The sequence below is a fragment of the Bipolaris victoriae genome (assembly GCF_000527765.1).
Source record: "Bipolaris victoriae FI3 unplaced genomic scaffold scaffold_0, whole genome shotgun sequence".
Lineage (NCBI taxonomy): Eukaryota > Fungi > Ascomycota > Dothideomycetes > Pleosporales > Pleosporaceae > Bipolaris > Bipolaris victoriae.
This window is the reverse complement of record NW_014575392.1, coordinates 355907-373533: the sequence shown is the minus strand read 5'-3', so window position 1 is coordinate 373533 and position 17627 is coordinate 355907. Positions and strand designations below refer to the sequence as shown.

At 49.0% G+C, this 17627-nt stretch overlaps 6 protein-coding genes across 6 annotated transcripts; all 6 read right to left on the bottom strand.

Annotated features, from left to right (window-relative positions):
* Positions 1-695: 695 nt before the first annotated feature.
* On the bottom strand, positions 696-884 carry COCVIDRAFT_83529 (hypothetical protein; the record flags this gene model as incomplete). The annotated part of the gene is made up of 1 exon (XM_014707238.1): positions 696-884. The coding sequence occupies one exon, from the start codon at positions 882-884 to the stop codon at positions 696-698; it is 189 nt and encodes a 62-aa protein (XP_014562724.1).
* A 70-nt stretch (positions 885-954) lies between these two features.
* On the bottom strand, positions 955-3096 carry COCVIDRAFT_83495 (hypothetical protein; the record flags this gene model as incomplete). The annotated part of the gene is made up of 2 exons (XM_014707237.1): positions 955-2894; positions 2937-3096. The coding sequence occupies 2 exons, from the start codon at positions 3094-3096 to the stop codon at positions 955-957; spliced, it is 2100 nt and encodes a 699-aa protein (XP_014562723.1).
* Positions 3097-3262: 166 nt separating this feature from the next.
* Positions 3263-3904, bottom strand: COCVIDRAFT_83772 (hypothetical protein; the record flags this gene model as incomplete). Its single annotated transcript, XM_014707236.1, has 1 exon — positions 3263-3904. The coding sequence occupies one exon, from the start codon at positions 3902-3904 to the stop codon at positions 3263-3265; it is 642 nt and encodes a 213-aa protein (XP_014562722.1).
* A 1020-nt stretch (positions 3905-4924) lies between these two features.
* COCVIDRAFT_21522 (hypothetical protein) lies at positions 4925-7409 on the bottom strand (the record flags this gene model as incomplete). The annotated part of the gene is made up of 2 exons (XM_014707053.1): positions 4925-6976; positions 7026-7409. The coding sequence occupies 2 exons, from the start codon at positions 7407-7409 to the stop codon at positions 4925-4927; spliced, it is 2436 nt and encodes an 811-aa protein (XP_014562539.1).
* Positions 7410-8430: 1021 nt separating this feature from the next.
* Positions 8431-9285, bottom strand: COCVIDRAFT_83775 (hypothetical protein; the record flags this gene model as incomplete). The annotated part of the gene is made up of 1 exon (XM_014707235.1): positions 8431-9285. The coding sequence occupies one exon, from the start codon at positions 9283-9285 to the stop codon at positions 8431-8433; it is 855 nt and encodes a 284-aa protein (XP_014562721.1).
* A 6249-nt stretch (positions 9286-15534) lies between these two features.
* COCVIDRAFT_32527 (hypothetical protein) lies at positions 15535-16479 on the bottom strand (the record flags this gene model as incomplete). The annotated part of the gene is made up of 4 exons (XM_014707123.1): positions 15535-15606; positions 15699-15800; positions 16278-16384; positions 16452-16479. The coding sequence occupies 4 exons, from the start codon at positions 16477-16479 to the stop codon at positions 15535-15537; spliced, it is 309 nt and encodes a 102-aa protein (XP_014562609.1).
* Between the last annotated feature and the right edge of the window lie 1148 nt (positions 16480-17627).

Here is a 17627-nt window from a genome sequence, read left to right as displayed (position 1 = left end):
CAGGAGTAGACTTGTGGACTCTGCACAACTTTAGTCTGGGTGGAAGGATTCACATCCGGCTTGGCAAATTGGCCCTAACAAGTCGGGCTCGTAGATCCCACTAGCCAACTCGTGTTGAAGCTGCTGAGAATGGGCAGCTCCGATACCTTCTAGGAAAGATATTCATTGATTCGGGAACTCAATTTTTCCCTGTGACATCTTTCCGAGGTTCGGCACGTGGCACTAGTGACCAGAAGAAACCTCGCTTAGATAAGGTTGCTTCGCGAGTCGTGAACCGTTGTGTATCGGGCTTGAAGCGTCGCCAAAACCTCGGTAAGTCTGGAGACGCTAAAAGCTTGTGTCCACAACGAGTCAGGAGGGGGAGTCATGTACTGACCCAGACTCGGAACGAGGTGAAGAGAGTACTAGCGGTGACACCTAGGGTCACGGGCATGATGGCTCGAGGATATGGCCAGCCCTGGACCGTTTCTAGACCATGTGGATTTTGACACGTCTTGGTACATCTCTAATGGCACGACATACATTACATGCAGTGTTGTTTCAAAGTCGACTGGGGTCTTGGTAAGAATGGGCTGCACGTTATACTACTCAGTGCTGCATGTACACACGATGAGATGACGGAATATGGGAGCAGAGATTTTGATGTTCTACATGTATGTATACTTAGCTCAGCTGGCCTGAATTAATTACTCTCGTCAACCAATACCGTACAAACCACCGCGACCCATACGTCTATTGCCCCTAAGCAAATGATCATGCTCGCCGACACGACGACTACCAGATAACGTAGCAATCATCGTTACCTTGATCCAGCAGAAACAGCACCAATAAACAAAAAAGAACCCACGAATCTCCTCTTGCAAACCTGTCTCTCCTTGATCCATTTTGCAGCACCCAGCACACCCAACCCTCAAACCCCAAGAAAAAAATGAACCCGAAAAATCAATCAATCAATCAATCACTGCCCCCTCCTACCCTCTCAAACTCCCTCTCAACCCACTCCATCAACTCCTGCACAACCTCCTCAACCCCCACCCTCACCCCCCACTCCCGCCAAACCTGCCTCAACACCCCAAACACCCAATTGCCGCCACTCATGACCGTAACATGCTCCCAATCGAACACGGTCGGGCGATTGTCTTGTAAATCGTCAACGAGATGCAGAAGCGAAAAGTCAGGTGTGATGGCGTAGTCTTGGCTGATATTTTCGAGTGCGATGGTGGCGCCGGTGTGGAAGTGGGGGAGGGCGCGGGGGGTGAGTGTGGGGGGGTAAGGGGGGAAGGATAGGGTTGGGTGTTTTGAAGTTGGGTGGGAAGGGGGTTGTGTGGTGGACTGGGAGGGGGAGTGGTAGATGGATGCTGCGAAGGCGGCGAGTTGGCGGGTTGTGGGAGATGGGGAGGGGGATGGGGAGGAGGCGGCAGAAGAGATATAGAGAGGGGGGCGAGGAGTAGCTGTCGTGGGTTGTGGACATGGGGATGAAGGTGCGGAAGAGGGGGAGGATGATGCGGAGAAGATGGAAATGGGGGGACTGCGAGGTGGAGGTGGTGGCGTGATGGGGGGTGGTAAGGACGAAGTTGCCGGAGGAGAAGGAGAGGGTTGGTTCGTGGTGGAAGGTGGCTTGACTTCTGACTCCCTTGGTTCTTCTGGCGCCAGTCTGACATCTTCCATATGAGAGTCGCGGGTAGAGAGTTCAGTGAATATGCGTGATGCCCCTGGTCGTACTGATAGCGTAGGAAGACCGAGGTTGGGAATGGGGATATTGAAGTTTACAGGCGGCTCTATTGGCTGGGCTGGCGGTGGAATGATAATTTCGTTGCGTAGAGGCGATGCTGCAGGTACTTTTCTAGGTCTTCCTCTTCCTCTGCCTCGCCCTCGGCCTCTTCCTCTCGCGGGTCTGACAGGTTCACTAGCTGCACGTGCTTCTCTTCCTGCTGCGGGTCCTGGTGATTGGCTGACTACACTTGATGCTCGTTCTGGGGTTGCTGGCTTGGGAAGAATGGGTCTAAGGTTGAAGATATGGCGGTGTGGAAGTAGGTCGCCTACAGTCGCTGACAACGGGGGAAGGTTGTGAGACGATGATGCGGCTTCCGGGTGGAAAGGTGCTAGTGTAATATATTCCCTGGCTTCTCCTTCCAAGGTATTGGCTACACCTGGTGCTCCTGCTTGGTTTGGCAGTGGAGGAAATCTGCGATTGGGAAAGGCAGCTCCTGGGGGTGGAGGCAGTGACTCGATCTGTGGCAGTGACGCGGGAACGTTGGGAGAGATGACGAGATCCCCACGGCCTGCAAGTAGTCGTTCTAGTTGTTGTATTGATTCAGGAAGGTTGGGAGAGATAAAAAGATCCCTGGGAATTCGAAGCCTTACTTCTGCCGAAGTGGGAAGATTACAACTGAGAAACTGGGACTCATGGCGTGGAGGAGGAGGATGGGATGTTGCAACTTTCACTTCCTTGTCTGGTCTGCCTTGTTCCACAGATTTCTTGAGTAGACACGGTGCTCTTGCTCTTGTTGGTGGCGTAGGTGTTTCTGATGCCCCGGCTTGCGTTGGCAATATGGGCACACTTGTTGCTCCAGCTTCTGTTGGTGACTTGGATGCGCTTGGTGCACAGGCTTGTGTTGGTAATATGAGTACACGCGGTACCCTTGGTATTGTTGGCAACTTCGGAAGGCTGAAGCCGTCAGAGGAGCTATTGCGGCGTGGAGGCCCTGCTGTAAACATCTCCTCAGGTCGTGGTGGAGGTACACGCCCTGGTTTCATAAGCGGATCTGTGAACCTCGATTCCCTGTCAGGTTGACTGGCATTGCGTAAAGCATATTTTCTCTGGAGACTTTCCAAACGTGATTGTTCTGCCTTTGGCTTGTCTTGTTTCTTGGTGGTCTGCTTGAGGATGCTGGCTTGGTTGTTTGAGTTTTGACTTGCACTGGACTGGGTGACACTAGCTTGTGTACTAGAACCTCCCTGTGCATTGGAATCATTCGAGGTATTGGCCCTTTCGAACAAGAAGTCGTCGACTGGTGTGGCACTGCCAGCAGTGTAGCCGTCTGAGAAATGGACCCTCTTCACGTGAGGGGTTCGTTCTTCGACCGTATAGCTCATGCTAGGTGAAGTACCTGTAGAAGGTAGTTCCATACTTGTCGTTCTAGTCGTAAAGAAGCGGCTGTTATAATCGGGGAAAGGATCAATATTTCTGGGCAGTGCGTTTCTGCGATCAAGTGGTCTGTTGGACATATCGCGAGTCTTGAGTATGTTAGCCTTGAACAATTCAAGAAGATCTTCTGGGGATGGGAACAGATACGCCCAACAACTTGTTGCTGTCACTTGTACTTGAAACACGCAATTTCACAATCATGGAGGGTGGAGCGTCTGCTTGCTCCTTCATCTTGGGAATATTTTCGGGGGGTCCGTAAAGACGATGCTTCGGATCTCTCTCAGATGTATCATTGTCAAAATGCGCGCGACGCTTCCGAAGCCGCCTCGCTTCGACTGCACCCGCGACCATTGATCGTTCCAAAGTCACTGATCTCGAGCGCCTGCCCCTGCCAGAGGCAGCAGACCGACGCTCGAGATCGGACTCTGGCTCAAGCGTGTGCTCCGTCGCATCGGCTGGAGTGCTTGTTCTTGTCTTGGATGATGGCATGAGCCGAGCGTCCTTGTCCATGTACACGAGTGCAATTTCTTCCAGTGCATCGCGCAGGAATGTGACAAATGGCGGCGTCTTGCTGGTTGCTTCGAAGATGCCGGACTTGAAGGCATTGTCACATATCTCAAGGGCTCGGGCTCGGAGGTCAGCAGGGAGGCCTTCGTCGATTGCAATGGCATGTCTTCGTTTGAGTAGCTGTCCTTTGGCCTTGTCATCACTCAGAGTGCCTTCCCTGATCGCTGTCAGTAACTTGGTGTTATCCATTGCTCCGTGGATTAAGGCTCGATACGGTCGAGCGACGAGAGGTCGATGAATATGTTGGAAAGAAAAGGTACAAATGGGGGTGTACAAACCTTCGTATATACTGTGTGTGGGGTATCTTAGCGAGACTAACAGACTGCAAACGGACTTGCTTACCAGGCAGTGAAGGGGAAAGACGCCAAGACCCTACGGTAGTGAATGCGAGACGTATACTCTACAACTGCAGCTGAGGACTATGAGTTACAGGTATCATTCCTTTAAGTAGCTGGATATCTATACCAGCAATTGTAGTAGGTATCCTCCAGACTATGAATATTTGTGCCGTACTTTGAGTAGTATCTGCTTTCGACAGAACATAACGCAAATGGTGTGGCGCAGACATGACTGCGCGTTTGCAGCCTCTTATAACGGCAAATACCAACCTTTTTGATTTCATTTCGAGGTGAAGGCCGCTAGTTATGAGTATAAGATACGGTTTGACAGTGAGTCAAAATACTTGTAGAATGCATGCACGTGAGCTTAGAAGGGTAACCCCATCCTCACACGGACTGGACAGTACGTGTTGTTTTACGGCCAACAGTGTCTGTGAACTATATGCCACTAACATATATCATAGCCTGTCTATAAAGTTTTTGAATAGCTGTGCAGAAAGTCCTTATTATTAGTCGTCTTCCCGACGATGTACCAAATCCGTAACTCACTGCTCCCGACACGTGATTGGTCGTTCGCTTGCTCCAGTGTCGAGTCTGAGGCAGCAAGCTATGTCATGTGCGCACGCTCTCTCGGAGTGAAATCGATGCATACAACCAAATTCAGATTGCTTTTATCATCATTCATTATGAGGAGCCGAGTCTAAGCTCATACTAGCATGTGTTCCATATTCTGCGGATCGCCATCGACTCGGGAAATCTAACGTTACAAAAAAAACCAAAACGCCAATCGATGCCAGACGCCACCGCTAATTTTCTAACCCAATGGATGTGAGGAGATAAGTGAAGGAAAATAAAAAGAAAATCAAGTGATCTACACCACTTCATCTGATTGAGGAGTGGCAGACCGATCGCTGAGGGAGCAGATCGTCCGTGCCTCCCGCATATCAGCCTTCTTCGCATCTCTCACTGCTGCGTCAACAGCGTCGTGAAGGTCGAGATGAAAAAAGGGCCTATCGATGCCATACATGGACTCGAAGCGCCTCTTCATGCCTGAACTACTCGTATGAACCTGTGTCTCACTCGACTCAGCGGTTTCTTTACACGACTCTTCATCTCGCACACTAGCGCTTCCTTTCACAATCTCCATTTCTTTGCGCTCTTCATCGGTCGCGCCAGCCAGGCTTGTAGTAACCGTGTACGCAGGACACCAGTTACTCATGCTATCAACGTTTGTAGTTGCAGGAAACCCGAAACCCGCAAAGGAAAGCGCTTTACGTGTCCATCGATTGTGTACGCCAGCGAAATGCCACTCTACCAAACCAGGTGCTGCATACCGGTCCAGCGTATCGCGCAAGCCTTTCAATCCGTCGATGCTGGTGATATCGAGGATGTTGACGGTGGAAAAGTCGAGTACCACTGCTCGTAGAACTGGCAGTGAGGCAGACTCTTGGATGAGCTTCTCCGTAGGTAAGGCGTCGCACCAAAGGCGGTCGTGATCACTGATGCCGTCGTCTGTTCGCGTTCGGCGGGTATTTGACTTGATGTAAGAGGTAAGATGATCGACGTGGTAGGCTTGGTTGATGTAGTTGAAACTCTCGCTGAAGCGGTAGATGAAAACACCAGGGTATGCAGGTTCGATGGTGATATTCGGGTTGTGGTTGTCTTTGACGTCGTAGGGAATGTAGACCTGGCGCATTCCTTCAACATGTTTAATATGGCTAACCAGCGGGACGTCAAGTGTTTCCGCGGAAGATGCTTGATCGCATGGCAGATCTTCACGCACAACGCGTGTCACTCCCACCGAGCCACGGAACTTGCCTGGGCTCTTAGCGATGCGCAATAGAAGCATAGCGAAGGAAAGACCGACGGTTACATAGATGGCTGTCTCGAGGTTGGTAAAGAAGGCGATGACAACACCACATACCCAGATGAAGAGTTCGAATGGGGATAGTTGGTAATACTTGTGCAAGTCCTTTGGGCCTTTGATCAAATCAACAGTGGAGTGGATAATGATACCAGCGAGTGCTGCGTTGGGGATGTAGTGGAAGACTGCAGTAAGCGCGTACAGTGCTAGTACCAATACTAACGCGCTGAAGACTCCAGAGAGTGGAGTTCGTACTGCTGCTTTGGATAACACAGCAGAAGCACCAAAGGATCCAGTACAAACATAGCCACCGACAAATGGACTAAGAAGATTGGCGGCACCCTGTGCAATCATCTCTTGGGAGGGGATGACAGTGTAGTTATTCTGGCGACCAAAGCTCTTCGCAATGGCGATGTGTTCGACAATGAGAATGATGATCATAGCAGGCAGCTCAGAGGCAACTATCCCAAAAAGTTCGCCATTCATCGGTGGTACGCCAGCATGACTGAAGCCTTTCTCGATGCGGCCGACAATACGAAATTTCTCTTTGCCTGTAGGCATCTTCCGGTTGACCAACCAGCTGACAAGGGTGTAGAGCAGTACGGTGAAGGCAAGACGCAATGAGGATATAAGGGACCACATCTTCTTTTTCCGCGATTGTCGTACCTCCATCTTAGCGCAAGTATTCTTGATAAGATACAGGAGGATGATGGATGTAATGCCGATAGCCGCGTCGAGTTGTGCGCGAGGCAGACCCTTGAGAAAGTTGACGTACACCTTATATGGAGACTCGCGCGTATTTATGCCCTTCACACCCATCAACGTCGGCAGCTGGGTTGAGATGATTGTGATGCTTGCTGATGTGATGAAGGCCGAGATAGGTATGTAAGGTATGAATTCAATGATGAAGCCAAGGCGGAGGAAACCAAAGGCGAGTAAGATGGCACCAGCCAAGAAGCTTATGGCATGAGCCACTTCCTCAGGCCTGTACTTTCCCGGATGGGAAGTCTCGACCTTACTGACAGCACTACCAATCAGGAGTGATCCAACGGCAGTAGTCTATATTTGGGTCAGATACGAGCGTATTGAGATGGAGAATTTGACTTACACCTATGACAATGTCTCTTGAAGTACCGAATATCCAGTATAGACATGCTCCTGTAAAGGTAGTGTAAAGACCGAACGCAGGCGACAAGCGAGCAAGCAATGCATATGCTACTCCCTGGGGAACGACGACAAGACCCACAGTTATTCCAGCAATAGCATCACCGGCTAGCCAATGTAGGTTGTATCTTCTGATCCAGCGCGCACTCGGAAACACTTGGCGAAGATACTCGACCATGCCATGTGAAGTCGGAATCAACTCGCGAAACCATTCTGCCACCGATGGGTCTTCTTCGATGTATGTCTCCCCAATAGTTTCGGTGGCGATGTTCTTGAATGTTTCTGTCTGTGCGCTACGGTCCTCGGAAAAGGTTGGTAACAGTTTCATCGTTCAGGTATTGGAAATGTGCTGAAGGACTCAGAAGAGGCCAAGGCTATTAGAAAGGATATTCTGCTTGCACGAGCATGTGTAAGAGACGTAATAGTTGTTGGTTGTGTGGCAGTAGCGTCGGGCTAGAGCATATACATGTGCTTTGTAGGGTTCCAGGAATGATGCAATGACTACGAAAAGTATGGGGAAACCGTGCAGGTTATGAGTTTATCGATAATTGCTTGTCCTACGGCTGTCTGCACGCTCTTTTCGCAGAATTTTATCCACTATCATGCGTTTGCACCTGGAGCATTTGGCCGACGAGCCGAGAGGCCGGGCGAGAGGCCTTGGCGGCATCGACGCACCACCGGACACGGCGACTCAGTGTCGAGACCGACTATCTCCTACGTAAGTCAAATGCATAGTTCAAAGGTAATACGAAGTCACCGACATACCCGCAGCACTGGTAAGACATGAGTGCATGTGATGTATTCGTAGCTTTCAGAATCAGTGCTCGCTCAGATGTCTGCGTAGGCACTGCGACCTCACACTGCGCCTCTCTATGGATCTACATTCACATCTCCACAACCGAGATCGACGATAGGGAGTCGGTGTGACAGACGGGCGATAAGATGGCCCAAGGATCGATTGGACAGGAACGGGCATGGCATTCCAGCATGGTATTCCAGCATGATGGTGGTGAGCCTCCGGTGAGGCGAGGCGTCGCTGTCAATGCCAAGCTTCCCGACTCGCATCCTATAGTGAGGGCCCACATCGGGAAGGAGGTCGTGCACACTGCGGGGAGGCGCTACTCGCCATCACCGGCTCCCTATCTTTCTATTCACTTGAGACGTTTCTTGCCCTAGGACGGTTGGGTAGCTATGTGTTCGCTGGCCGTGTTAGCGAACTCCGAGTACATCGACATTCATACATAGCTTTCTGCGTTGACCCCCTTAATCAGTAACGCACGGCCTTGTGAACTACTCCTATAGCCCCAATACTAGCACTTCGGAGGCGACTTTCCCTCATCAGCATATCCTCAATTACTCTCACCGTCGTCAATGACCGATGTACTGTTCCCATCCGTCTCCCATTCGTCTTCGTCACCATTCCCCTCACCGTTGTTTCCATCGTGGTTGTGGTTGTGTTTGGCATCGCCGTCTTCGCACAGACAGCAAATGCACTCGTCCGGCAGACCTTCCTCTACCCTCCATTTGCGCACAATGCCTCGCCCCAACCGCTCTCCACGAATGCAAGTGCCGTCTACATAGACTGATAACGACTCGTCGCGATTTTTGGCAAAACCAAGCTCACCCGGCTCCATATGCGCGAAGTCGGTAGCTGAATGCTCCTCGTCTTGTTGCTCTTCCTCCTCGGGCTCTTCGGCGTCTCGGTCCTCCATCTCGTTTTCGGCGTCAACCCAATCCCCTGCAACTTCTCCCTTGCACCAGTTACAAAGAATTTTTGGCTGTGGACCCGCTCCGAAACTCGCCCCACAGGCACATAAATGACGGTGGCCGCCTCCATCGTCGTCTTGGACAACGATATGGCTAGACATGGCTTTGTCCGCGTGATCTTCTTTTACATAGCAACCCACGCACAGCCAACGGTCGAGGAAGCGCTTACGCAGTGTACAGGAGCATCGGAATGAGCCTTTCTTCTGCCGTTCCTTGAAGCATGCCAGGCACACAAGCTCTTTCCGCAGGGTGATGATCATGTTGAGGAACGATACGATTTCGTTGCCGCTATATGGAGGTTGAGTACGACCAAGAGGGCTGATAATCTGATGCTCACCCAGGTTGATATCCAGGAGGCGCTCTATGGGCTCTGGATCGCCAATGGCTGGAATGTGGAGTGGAATGTGGAAACGGCCGCGATCGTGGAGAGGCTCCATTTTTTCGATAGGACGGTACCAGGCGGATACATCGCCATGCTTTGGTGGAAAGACGGAAATCGACGCGGTATTCAGAAAGAAGAAACCTGCCCACCAGCGACGTTGGTCGTAGCCAGAGTCCTCGACGAGATGGTTGTAGAAGACATGTATCCGGCACTCGTCGCATGTGTTGATTCCGCACTCCACACACGGACGCGATTCAGTTCGAAACCCATCGCCGGCACAGCCGATAGTTAGGCGAAAGCTCTTTGCTGTGCACGCACAGTGAAACAATGTGCGCAAATACGAGCCCAGTCCAGCACACAAGGTCTTGGAAAGTAGATTGGCCTTTACCCTCGCGTCATGTATCTGGATGTTGCTGTGAAGGGTTTGGCATAACTGAGTGACTGTGACCAAGTCATATGGCGGAAGGTACGAAACAAGCGTCTATTGTTTATTAATAATTAAGCGCCAAAATTAGTAACAGGGTGGAACTTACCTCTAGTACCGGATATAAGGTCAGTGCCACTGCGAGCGGGTTGGTCGCGTTTGAGATAGCTAGAGGCTTCTTCCACATGCGGGATTGCGCAGCCTGCTTGGAATTCGTCATTTTGGGAGATTTTTTGTGAGGACCGTTGGCAAAGAAATTGGTGGGAAAGTGTGCCGGTACTCGTGTAGGCGTGTGGTTGCTGCTGTGGCCCCGGACTCGCCCGAAAAGCTGTACCGCCGCAATTGACGGGCCCCGCGATGGGCTTTTTGAAGAAAGGGACTACAAGAAGATGGACAATTAAAGAGGAAATACGACGGAGGGAAATGGCAATGAGATACTCATGGCGCGGGTTTCAAACAAGAAGTCACATGTGGCACGTGCACAAACAGTCACCATGGGAGCAAACACCACTCACTCACTCACTCCAGCATAGCTTCGTTTGTGGCAAATGTAAACCACGTAAGGATTGAAATGTCGCCATAAAATTTCCGATGGTCAAAGCAGTCGGCGTCTTGGGAGTGGGCCGATGTGTGTAAGTGACTTGACGTAACACAGGCCCAACTATCAAAGCCGTCAAGTGGGAACTTTACATCTTCGGCTATATCTCCGCTGATACGAAGGCAGTGCCAATCGCAGGATTGTAGCAAACGTCTCCAGGTAATAGGGACAAGCATGGGTGAAGAATTACCTTCCACAATCATAGAACGAGCGTGCGGCTCCGCGAAATATATGTACGTCTTCGCCTCAGTATCCATTTTGGGTTGCGGGTGGTAGCCATAAGCCACTCCAGAAGCTCTCGACTCGGCTCCGGATTCCTGATTGGTTCAGGCCCTGCCTCAACTTGCTTTCCATGAACGCGAGAATGTCACAGTCCTTAACGGCCTCGGTATATCTATTACGACGCTCTTGAATTGAGGCGAAATCGGACGACTTCTTCGAAAAATCATGTCATACTTTAATAAATGCACATTTAGTGCATCGCCTGTCATGGCGTAAGCAAAGTTTGCTGTGGTTTGTGTTCGTGTTCTGGTATATGGTTTGACGAAACATTGGCCCGTTGAACTTGGTAAGCTAGTCAAGCGTGTACCAAACACTAGTTTCCAGACATTTTGAGCTGATAGATCATACCTAGAAGTCTCTGAACAGCTGTGCCGCTTATTATATTTGCGTTAGCTGCGTGCTCACTCGCTAAATCTCGGACCATCGTCGCGGCAGTGTGCTATGGGCTGGGTTCCAGGGGGTCCGGATGGGGACGGATCCGGAACCGAAATTAGTTCCGCCTGAACTAGAACGATGATCATCGGAGGGTGATCTTTCAGAATGCAGTGACGATTACCAATAACATGATTTCAACGTTGGAGTGCTACGGCGAAAATGAGGCGATGTAAGCATTGCCCTTCGTATTCCAAATCCACGGATTCGGGTAGCGTCGCGAATGTGGACCCTACATTCGCTGTAAAAGTGGATACTACTCACTATAGAAATAGGGTTCGCAACTTGTAGAGTGGAGAATAAGAGCTACCTTATTGCCTATAAATGTTCCAGCGTGCTGTAAGGCTAAGATGTGTGTGAGGGGACTGCCCCACCGTTTACTGTCTATAAGCTTTAGGCGCAAACGCAATCGATGACCCTGCTCCATTTAGTGCTGTAAATGAAAGTCAAACACCAAGGACATGCTCTAGTCATGACGAGCCTCATTTCCAGAGCGCTTCAATATATCAACGCGCGTACAAGAACTAACTGTCGAAGACGATCGGTACCCCGAAATATACATCCGAGAATCTCTTAACAATACCATTGATCCTATTCTTAGGAATTGTACACTATATCTGATGAAATCAGACAAGACTCTATCGGAATACTCGGATTGCCCACAGCAACGCGTTCATTTTCTCATCTGTCTCATCACCAAACTATTCGATACCGTACACGCATCATTAGCATCAAAAGACCCTTTCTTCTTCGGCCCTTTAGATACCACACCAACGATTCTTAAAAAAAAAGAGAGAGACATACTCCCTACCGAAGTCCCCTCCTTCCCTATCCGTCTTCAAAACAAAGTGCCACTCGTTTCACAAAGCCCCATTATATTTCCAAGCGACTGGCTCGGGGGTTTTGCGAATACGGTCACATCCAAGCCTCTTTTACAACGATCAAACCCCCGCAAAAAGACAAGGATCTCATTGCAACAAGAGTGCGAAACCACCCAATCAGACGACGAAAAAGGCCAAGTTTGTGGCAAAGAGCGTAAACTCTGGATTACCCCCACTTGATTCCCTTGTGCATCCTGCAAACGACTCTATGTCCCACACTTACTTATACGCCACAATGTGTCTTCGATAACCAAAAAAGCCCCACACTTATTAACTACTCAGCAGTGCGCTACCACTTTCTTGCTCACAGTTAAAATTGACTACTTATATCTGTCGGCGGAGCTTCTTGACCTCTTCCCCAGAATATCTCTTTCGAATCCACAAATATCCTGCAACCTCTTCAGCACCCCTCGTCTCACTTCACCTCACCTCCCTTCCCAAATTCTTGGAACAATACAGATTAAATCGGGCATCAATCCTCAATCCAATAGCCATTTCCCAGGATACCGGGTCATTGCAATCCCATTAGCATTAGCATTGACGTCACACCTGCTACAGTCGAGAGGAAATGTTAGCCTTGTCACCATGTAACAGCCAAAGCTTGAGAAACAAAAAAAAGCTTTTGTTCTAAGAAGATATCGAAGCCGTATTTAGATCACCTTCGAGTAGTGCGTTCTTGTGACTTCTTCTTCTCTCTCACCTGGGACTCACTTCGTGGGGGTTAATATATAGATTGAGCGGTTTACTGACTTTGTCGTGTTTATAGATGGGCATTTTTGTGGTTCTTTGTTGGGGGGGGGTCTTTTTTTGATAAGACGTAAGGTAAACGTGATGAGAAGGGAGTGATTGAAACCCGCAAGCAGTTGTGATTCCGAAGATATGGTAAGAGAACCATTATCCCAATCCAAAGTCGTAGTGCCACAGTGTATTAACTATCTTTCTTCACCTAATCTTACAAGTCACGATTACAAAACCCATCCCCTTTCACTTTCTGCACGACGCATAGAAATTTTAAAGCATGGCACAAAACATTCGTCCCCCTATATCAGACGTTAAACTCTGGTAAAGCAAATTTGATAACCCTCGTATGAACCTGTGAAATTACTTTAAAAAAAGAAGGACTGCTGAAAGATATAAAAACTAAATCCGGTGTTTGAGCCTTTGCATACCACCCGATCCTGATCCAGGTGCCTTGCCCATTGTAGTATCAATAAGACTACGTATGCCCCGTCCATGGCACTTGGGCGCTCTAATTTGCCATCCCCACGACAATTCCCAAATCGCGATAATGTACATACTGTGTTGTCGTTGCTGCAGCCGCATAGTACTTGCCTGGCTCTCCTAGCCCCGGAGGACACTTGACTGATGCGCTGCTTGCTACTAGTCATTACACGAGCTATATTTGGTCAGTCGTTGTGTACAGACATACCTTGCTCTTCGTTTGAATCAATGTTCGGTGAATTTTATGTAGATGATCTTGTCTAAACCAGCGCGACATACCCACTTGTCTCGTCAGTTTATACTCAGCGACCTTGGGTGTGACGCCTTACTGGTAATTTCTTTTGCTTATCTTCGGGTAGCGCGCGGACTTTTTTTCTGACTCGTGCAATGTTCTCAGGTCTTTGTAGCGCTGTTGTTTATCCCAGCAGTAGTTGCTGTATTTGGGCGAGCTGCAACCTTCTCCTTCTTCGCGGCATTCGAGTCGACTTCTCTTTTGGCATGGGCTTGTTGGGCTTCACCTGCTGGCCATATCATAGTCCAGAGCTCGGCAGCCAGGTTCATTGTGTAGTCATATGTGCCCTCGACCAGCGGCCAGATTGGTTGATAGTGTTGGTGATCCATGAGAGGCGAGAAGTGGATAGCTGAGTGTGGATATGGCGTCCTGTTGTGTGAAGCGTGAATAAATCCAATGCTCTAGATAAAGAGTGCTTTTGATGATAGCGGTGTAGTCTCGTGAGATAAGGTGACTGATAAGGGTCAAGATATGGCATCATGGTGATTGGAGCGACAAAGTGGGGCGGTGAGGGCTCGCGATACACAATGACCGAACTGAAATTCATTTGATAGTAAAACTTGATTTATAGTACTAGCGGCAGGTTTAGTGGTAAAATTGAGCCTATGTACGGCTTTCAGAGGCTCCTCGTGTTTTCTTGAAGAGAGTCATATCACGTGAGCAACCATTTCTGTCTAGTCACCAGGAGGTGAGGGACCGGATGTTAGAAACTGGTGCAAGAATACTAAGTGTGCATGTTGCGACAATCTAGTTACCGAATATTTCACTTGAGGAGCCATATGACTACAAAAATTTCAATTATCCCAAATGTGCGTATCAGCAAAGATGCATTTAGCCTGTATCTGCTTCTTGGAAAGTTCTAGAAGAATCCCCATCCTTGTGATAGTGAATCGCCATGTACTAGAGAATAGGAAGTTACGAAAACACTTTCGGTGACTCGTTCGATGTGAAGATCAAGTGGCTCTTGTGCGATTAATGTTGGCGAAAGAGGTGCTAGCTTTGGCGGATATACGTGAATTAACAGAGCTGTATTCAAGAATAAATGTAAAGGTATCAATAGACAGCCGATGGAACTCACATCTTGTGCTCAGTAACTCACTTGAATCAACGCTGCTACAGCTTGGAAGAACAGTTCTGACTACTGTCTACGATAACTTGACTACGGATACGACTCTGATACGTAAATCGACTGTGAGTTTCACTAGACCCCTTTGCGTCTAGTGAGAAGAAACCTAATGTGCAAGGACAATGTGACTGAGTCAACTCAAAATTCCCAATCAGCAGGCAGTACTCACGACTGAGTTTATGGGTTGCTTGCTAGTCCCCTTCAGGTATAAAATGTTAGCTTTGCGAGTCAATTCATAATAGATACAAGTGAGTCACAGTGACATGCAAACTGCCTTGTTTCAATGTTAGCTTTCATATTTCTGGCAATTCGCCTGACAGATATCCTGTTTTGGGTATGCTACTATAGCACAGAACGACCAATGTTTTCCTTAGACAAACTGTTTTGGTTCCCAGCAAAATATCTCGACATTTCCATTCTAGTCCACGGCTCGTTCCGTTAGGCAATACATCCAGCTTTCTCACAGGGTCCAAAAATGCATATCTCACGGTAGTCGCCGATTACGTCGATTTGGGCAGATTAAAGTTTTCCCACCGGTTGACGTCGGAAGCACGTCATGTTGTTCTGTTTGACCGTCAAAGAGCAAGCAAAACAAATAACACGATAGCTGACTCTTGACCAAACAAGACCGGTACATTGTTAAGTTTAGGCAGATGATCATGCGTGTTGCGGCGAACATTCAGTCTGGTAGGAGGCGAAGCTCAGTCAAGCTCATCCATCGGAGCTACTATTTCTCGCCGTTCCCGAAAGGCCTGATACGGAAAGGGTAAATAAACATAGAACTCTTTGACCTCTAGCAGCAACGATTGTTACGATATCACAAGACTCTTTCAAGATGTGTTGGATCCATGTGTCAGTGTTGTTTGAGCTCCTCCGAGGTCAGTTCAAAGTACCGGGTTTTTTGATACAGTCACCATTTGGATCCAGCAAGGACAAATCGTATGCTACGCCACAACAACCTTGAGTATGCGGTCTGCTAGCGCCATGCTGTATTGACGCAACAATGCTCGAGCAGAACGCGGAAGTGCGGATGAATAAATCAGGAGGCTTATCTGAGCCGCCCACATTTGAGGTGACGGCATCTGCCCGCGATGAAATCCGGCAAATTCAAAAATCTCATCTAGGCTGACCCGTATGTACCAGATGATGGACCTGCTGTCAGAAGATTCGCTAAAACTGGCTAGGCCAGTATGGTTGCTGAGTAAGACGGACAGCCCTATCGGAGTAATCTTCCGCCCTATACATAGTCATATCCGCCAGCAGAAATTGACTCACATTTCCGGAGAAGAAAAGGATAGCATCAAGGTTGGAAGGCTTTTGGACATCAGAGAAGATGTCAAGATAACGATGATGTACGATGAACAAAGAACAGGTACTGGCGGTTGGAGAGTGTGGAATTGCCGTCATGTTGAGTTGCAGATGATGTGCCGATGCCATGATCGCAAAAGAGCCTTGGTACGGCATGGACGGGGCAATAGCCGGTAAGCCTGGTTACATGAGATCGAGCGTTGAGCCCCACCAGGGACCCTGTCGTCGTTCCGCAAACCGTAGACTGACGTGGAGCCCGTACGATGTGTACATAATCAAGAAGCGTCTGAGAAGTCAAGGATGACCAATGTGGATTTTTGCACGCTTGAAGAGATGATATGAGTGTTTGGGTTCAGTTTGATGAATGATCAACGCGTTCGGACACACGCCAAGACACTAGCCTCGATCCGCTCTTGGTGAACCGTGGAGACGGCCTTGTCCAATTTCTGCCATCCTGACACTCTTACCCTCCAAGCTTCGTACCTTCCCGTCGCGTTCCGCATTTCCTAGTGTTCTGAACCAGCACACGGCAACTTGGGCTCGTATGCCGGATGCAGTTACAACTCTATCTTGGCCTATATGGATTGAGCCTACATCGCCCTTGGCCCAAGGCCAATCACGCTCCGTCAAACAGTTGAAGAGAAACCATGTTCAAACCGTCCAAGACTTCGATTTGGGCATCCATTGACCTGCTGCGATCATGCCAGACGCGTCTGACGTTCACCCTTGACTGCAAATCGGCAGTTAAATGTCTGGGCGCGTAAGCCGTAAGCCGTAAGCCGGAAGTCGTATTAGCCCAAATACATTAGGGCCTTTTAAATGCGCATCAACCCCTGTAAACTTCCACGGTAGTACTAGCCCGATGTTAGCGGGAAACGCCGTGCTGATCTTTGACTTGTAGTATATGCACCTGTCAATTATGTGTCTGCAGTATCTACAACTCTGCGTTGTCTTCGCCATCTGACCAGTAGGCATTATGGGAAAAAAAATCATCAACTGATTGGAATGCGATACTCGGACATCTTGGCTGTCGGCATGCATCAAAGCTCCACAGCCACAATGGGTCAGGCTGCAGTTCCTTCCCAATGCAAGACCATCCATTGTTCAACTGATGGTTCTGGTACAGTACACCTTCGACCTGCTTCTCTAAGCGCCTGGTTGCTTACATATGCGGTGCATAATAAGTACGTGTTCCGGCGAGGCTTACGTCGGCGTTGGTCACCGTTCTTCATAACTGTGGCATTGCATTAATATTGCCAAACCACATTCAATTGTTCTCACCATATGTTGCTGCAGATGTGAAAACGATGGACCATAAACAAGCCACCCAATCTCAGTGGTCTCACGTCCGCTTCACGTGTTCTTGGATACATGAGACAATTGCCGTCTACTGTACAGCTAATTGTACATACGCGCGTATGTACTTACTTACGGCTATGTACGCAGTACGTAGCACAGTATAGGATTTACTGTGCTGTCTCAACTTGCCACCCCGGGAAATCCGGTTGTGGCCGGGTCGCCAATCCAGCCGTGTTGAAGGGGAAATGCTACGACGAATCCATCCAAGTACTAAACTTCTTATATAAATCTACTTCGGAATGCCATCACCGATCTCCCGTCAACAAAGGAACATGGTCTTGGAGGGATTCCTGAAGGTATTCAAATTCTCCATGGTTCCATCAAGAGCATGCTTTCTCATGGCCAGACGTAATCAGAGCAGCGATAAAGAAGATTGCATCCAAATGTGCGCCAATTGTTGTGGCCCAAATGTTGTTGTTTTTTTTACCAACGGCCCGGTATGTAAAACTCTATATACATACTTACTTACGTGAT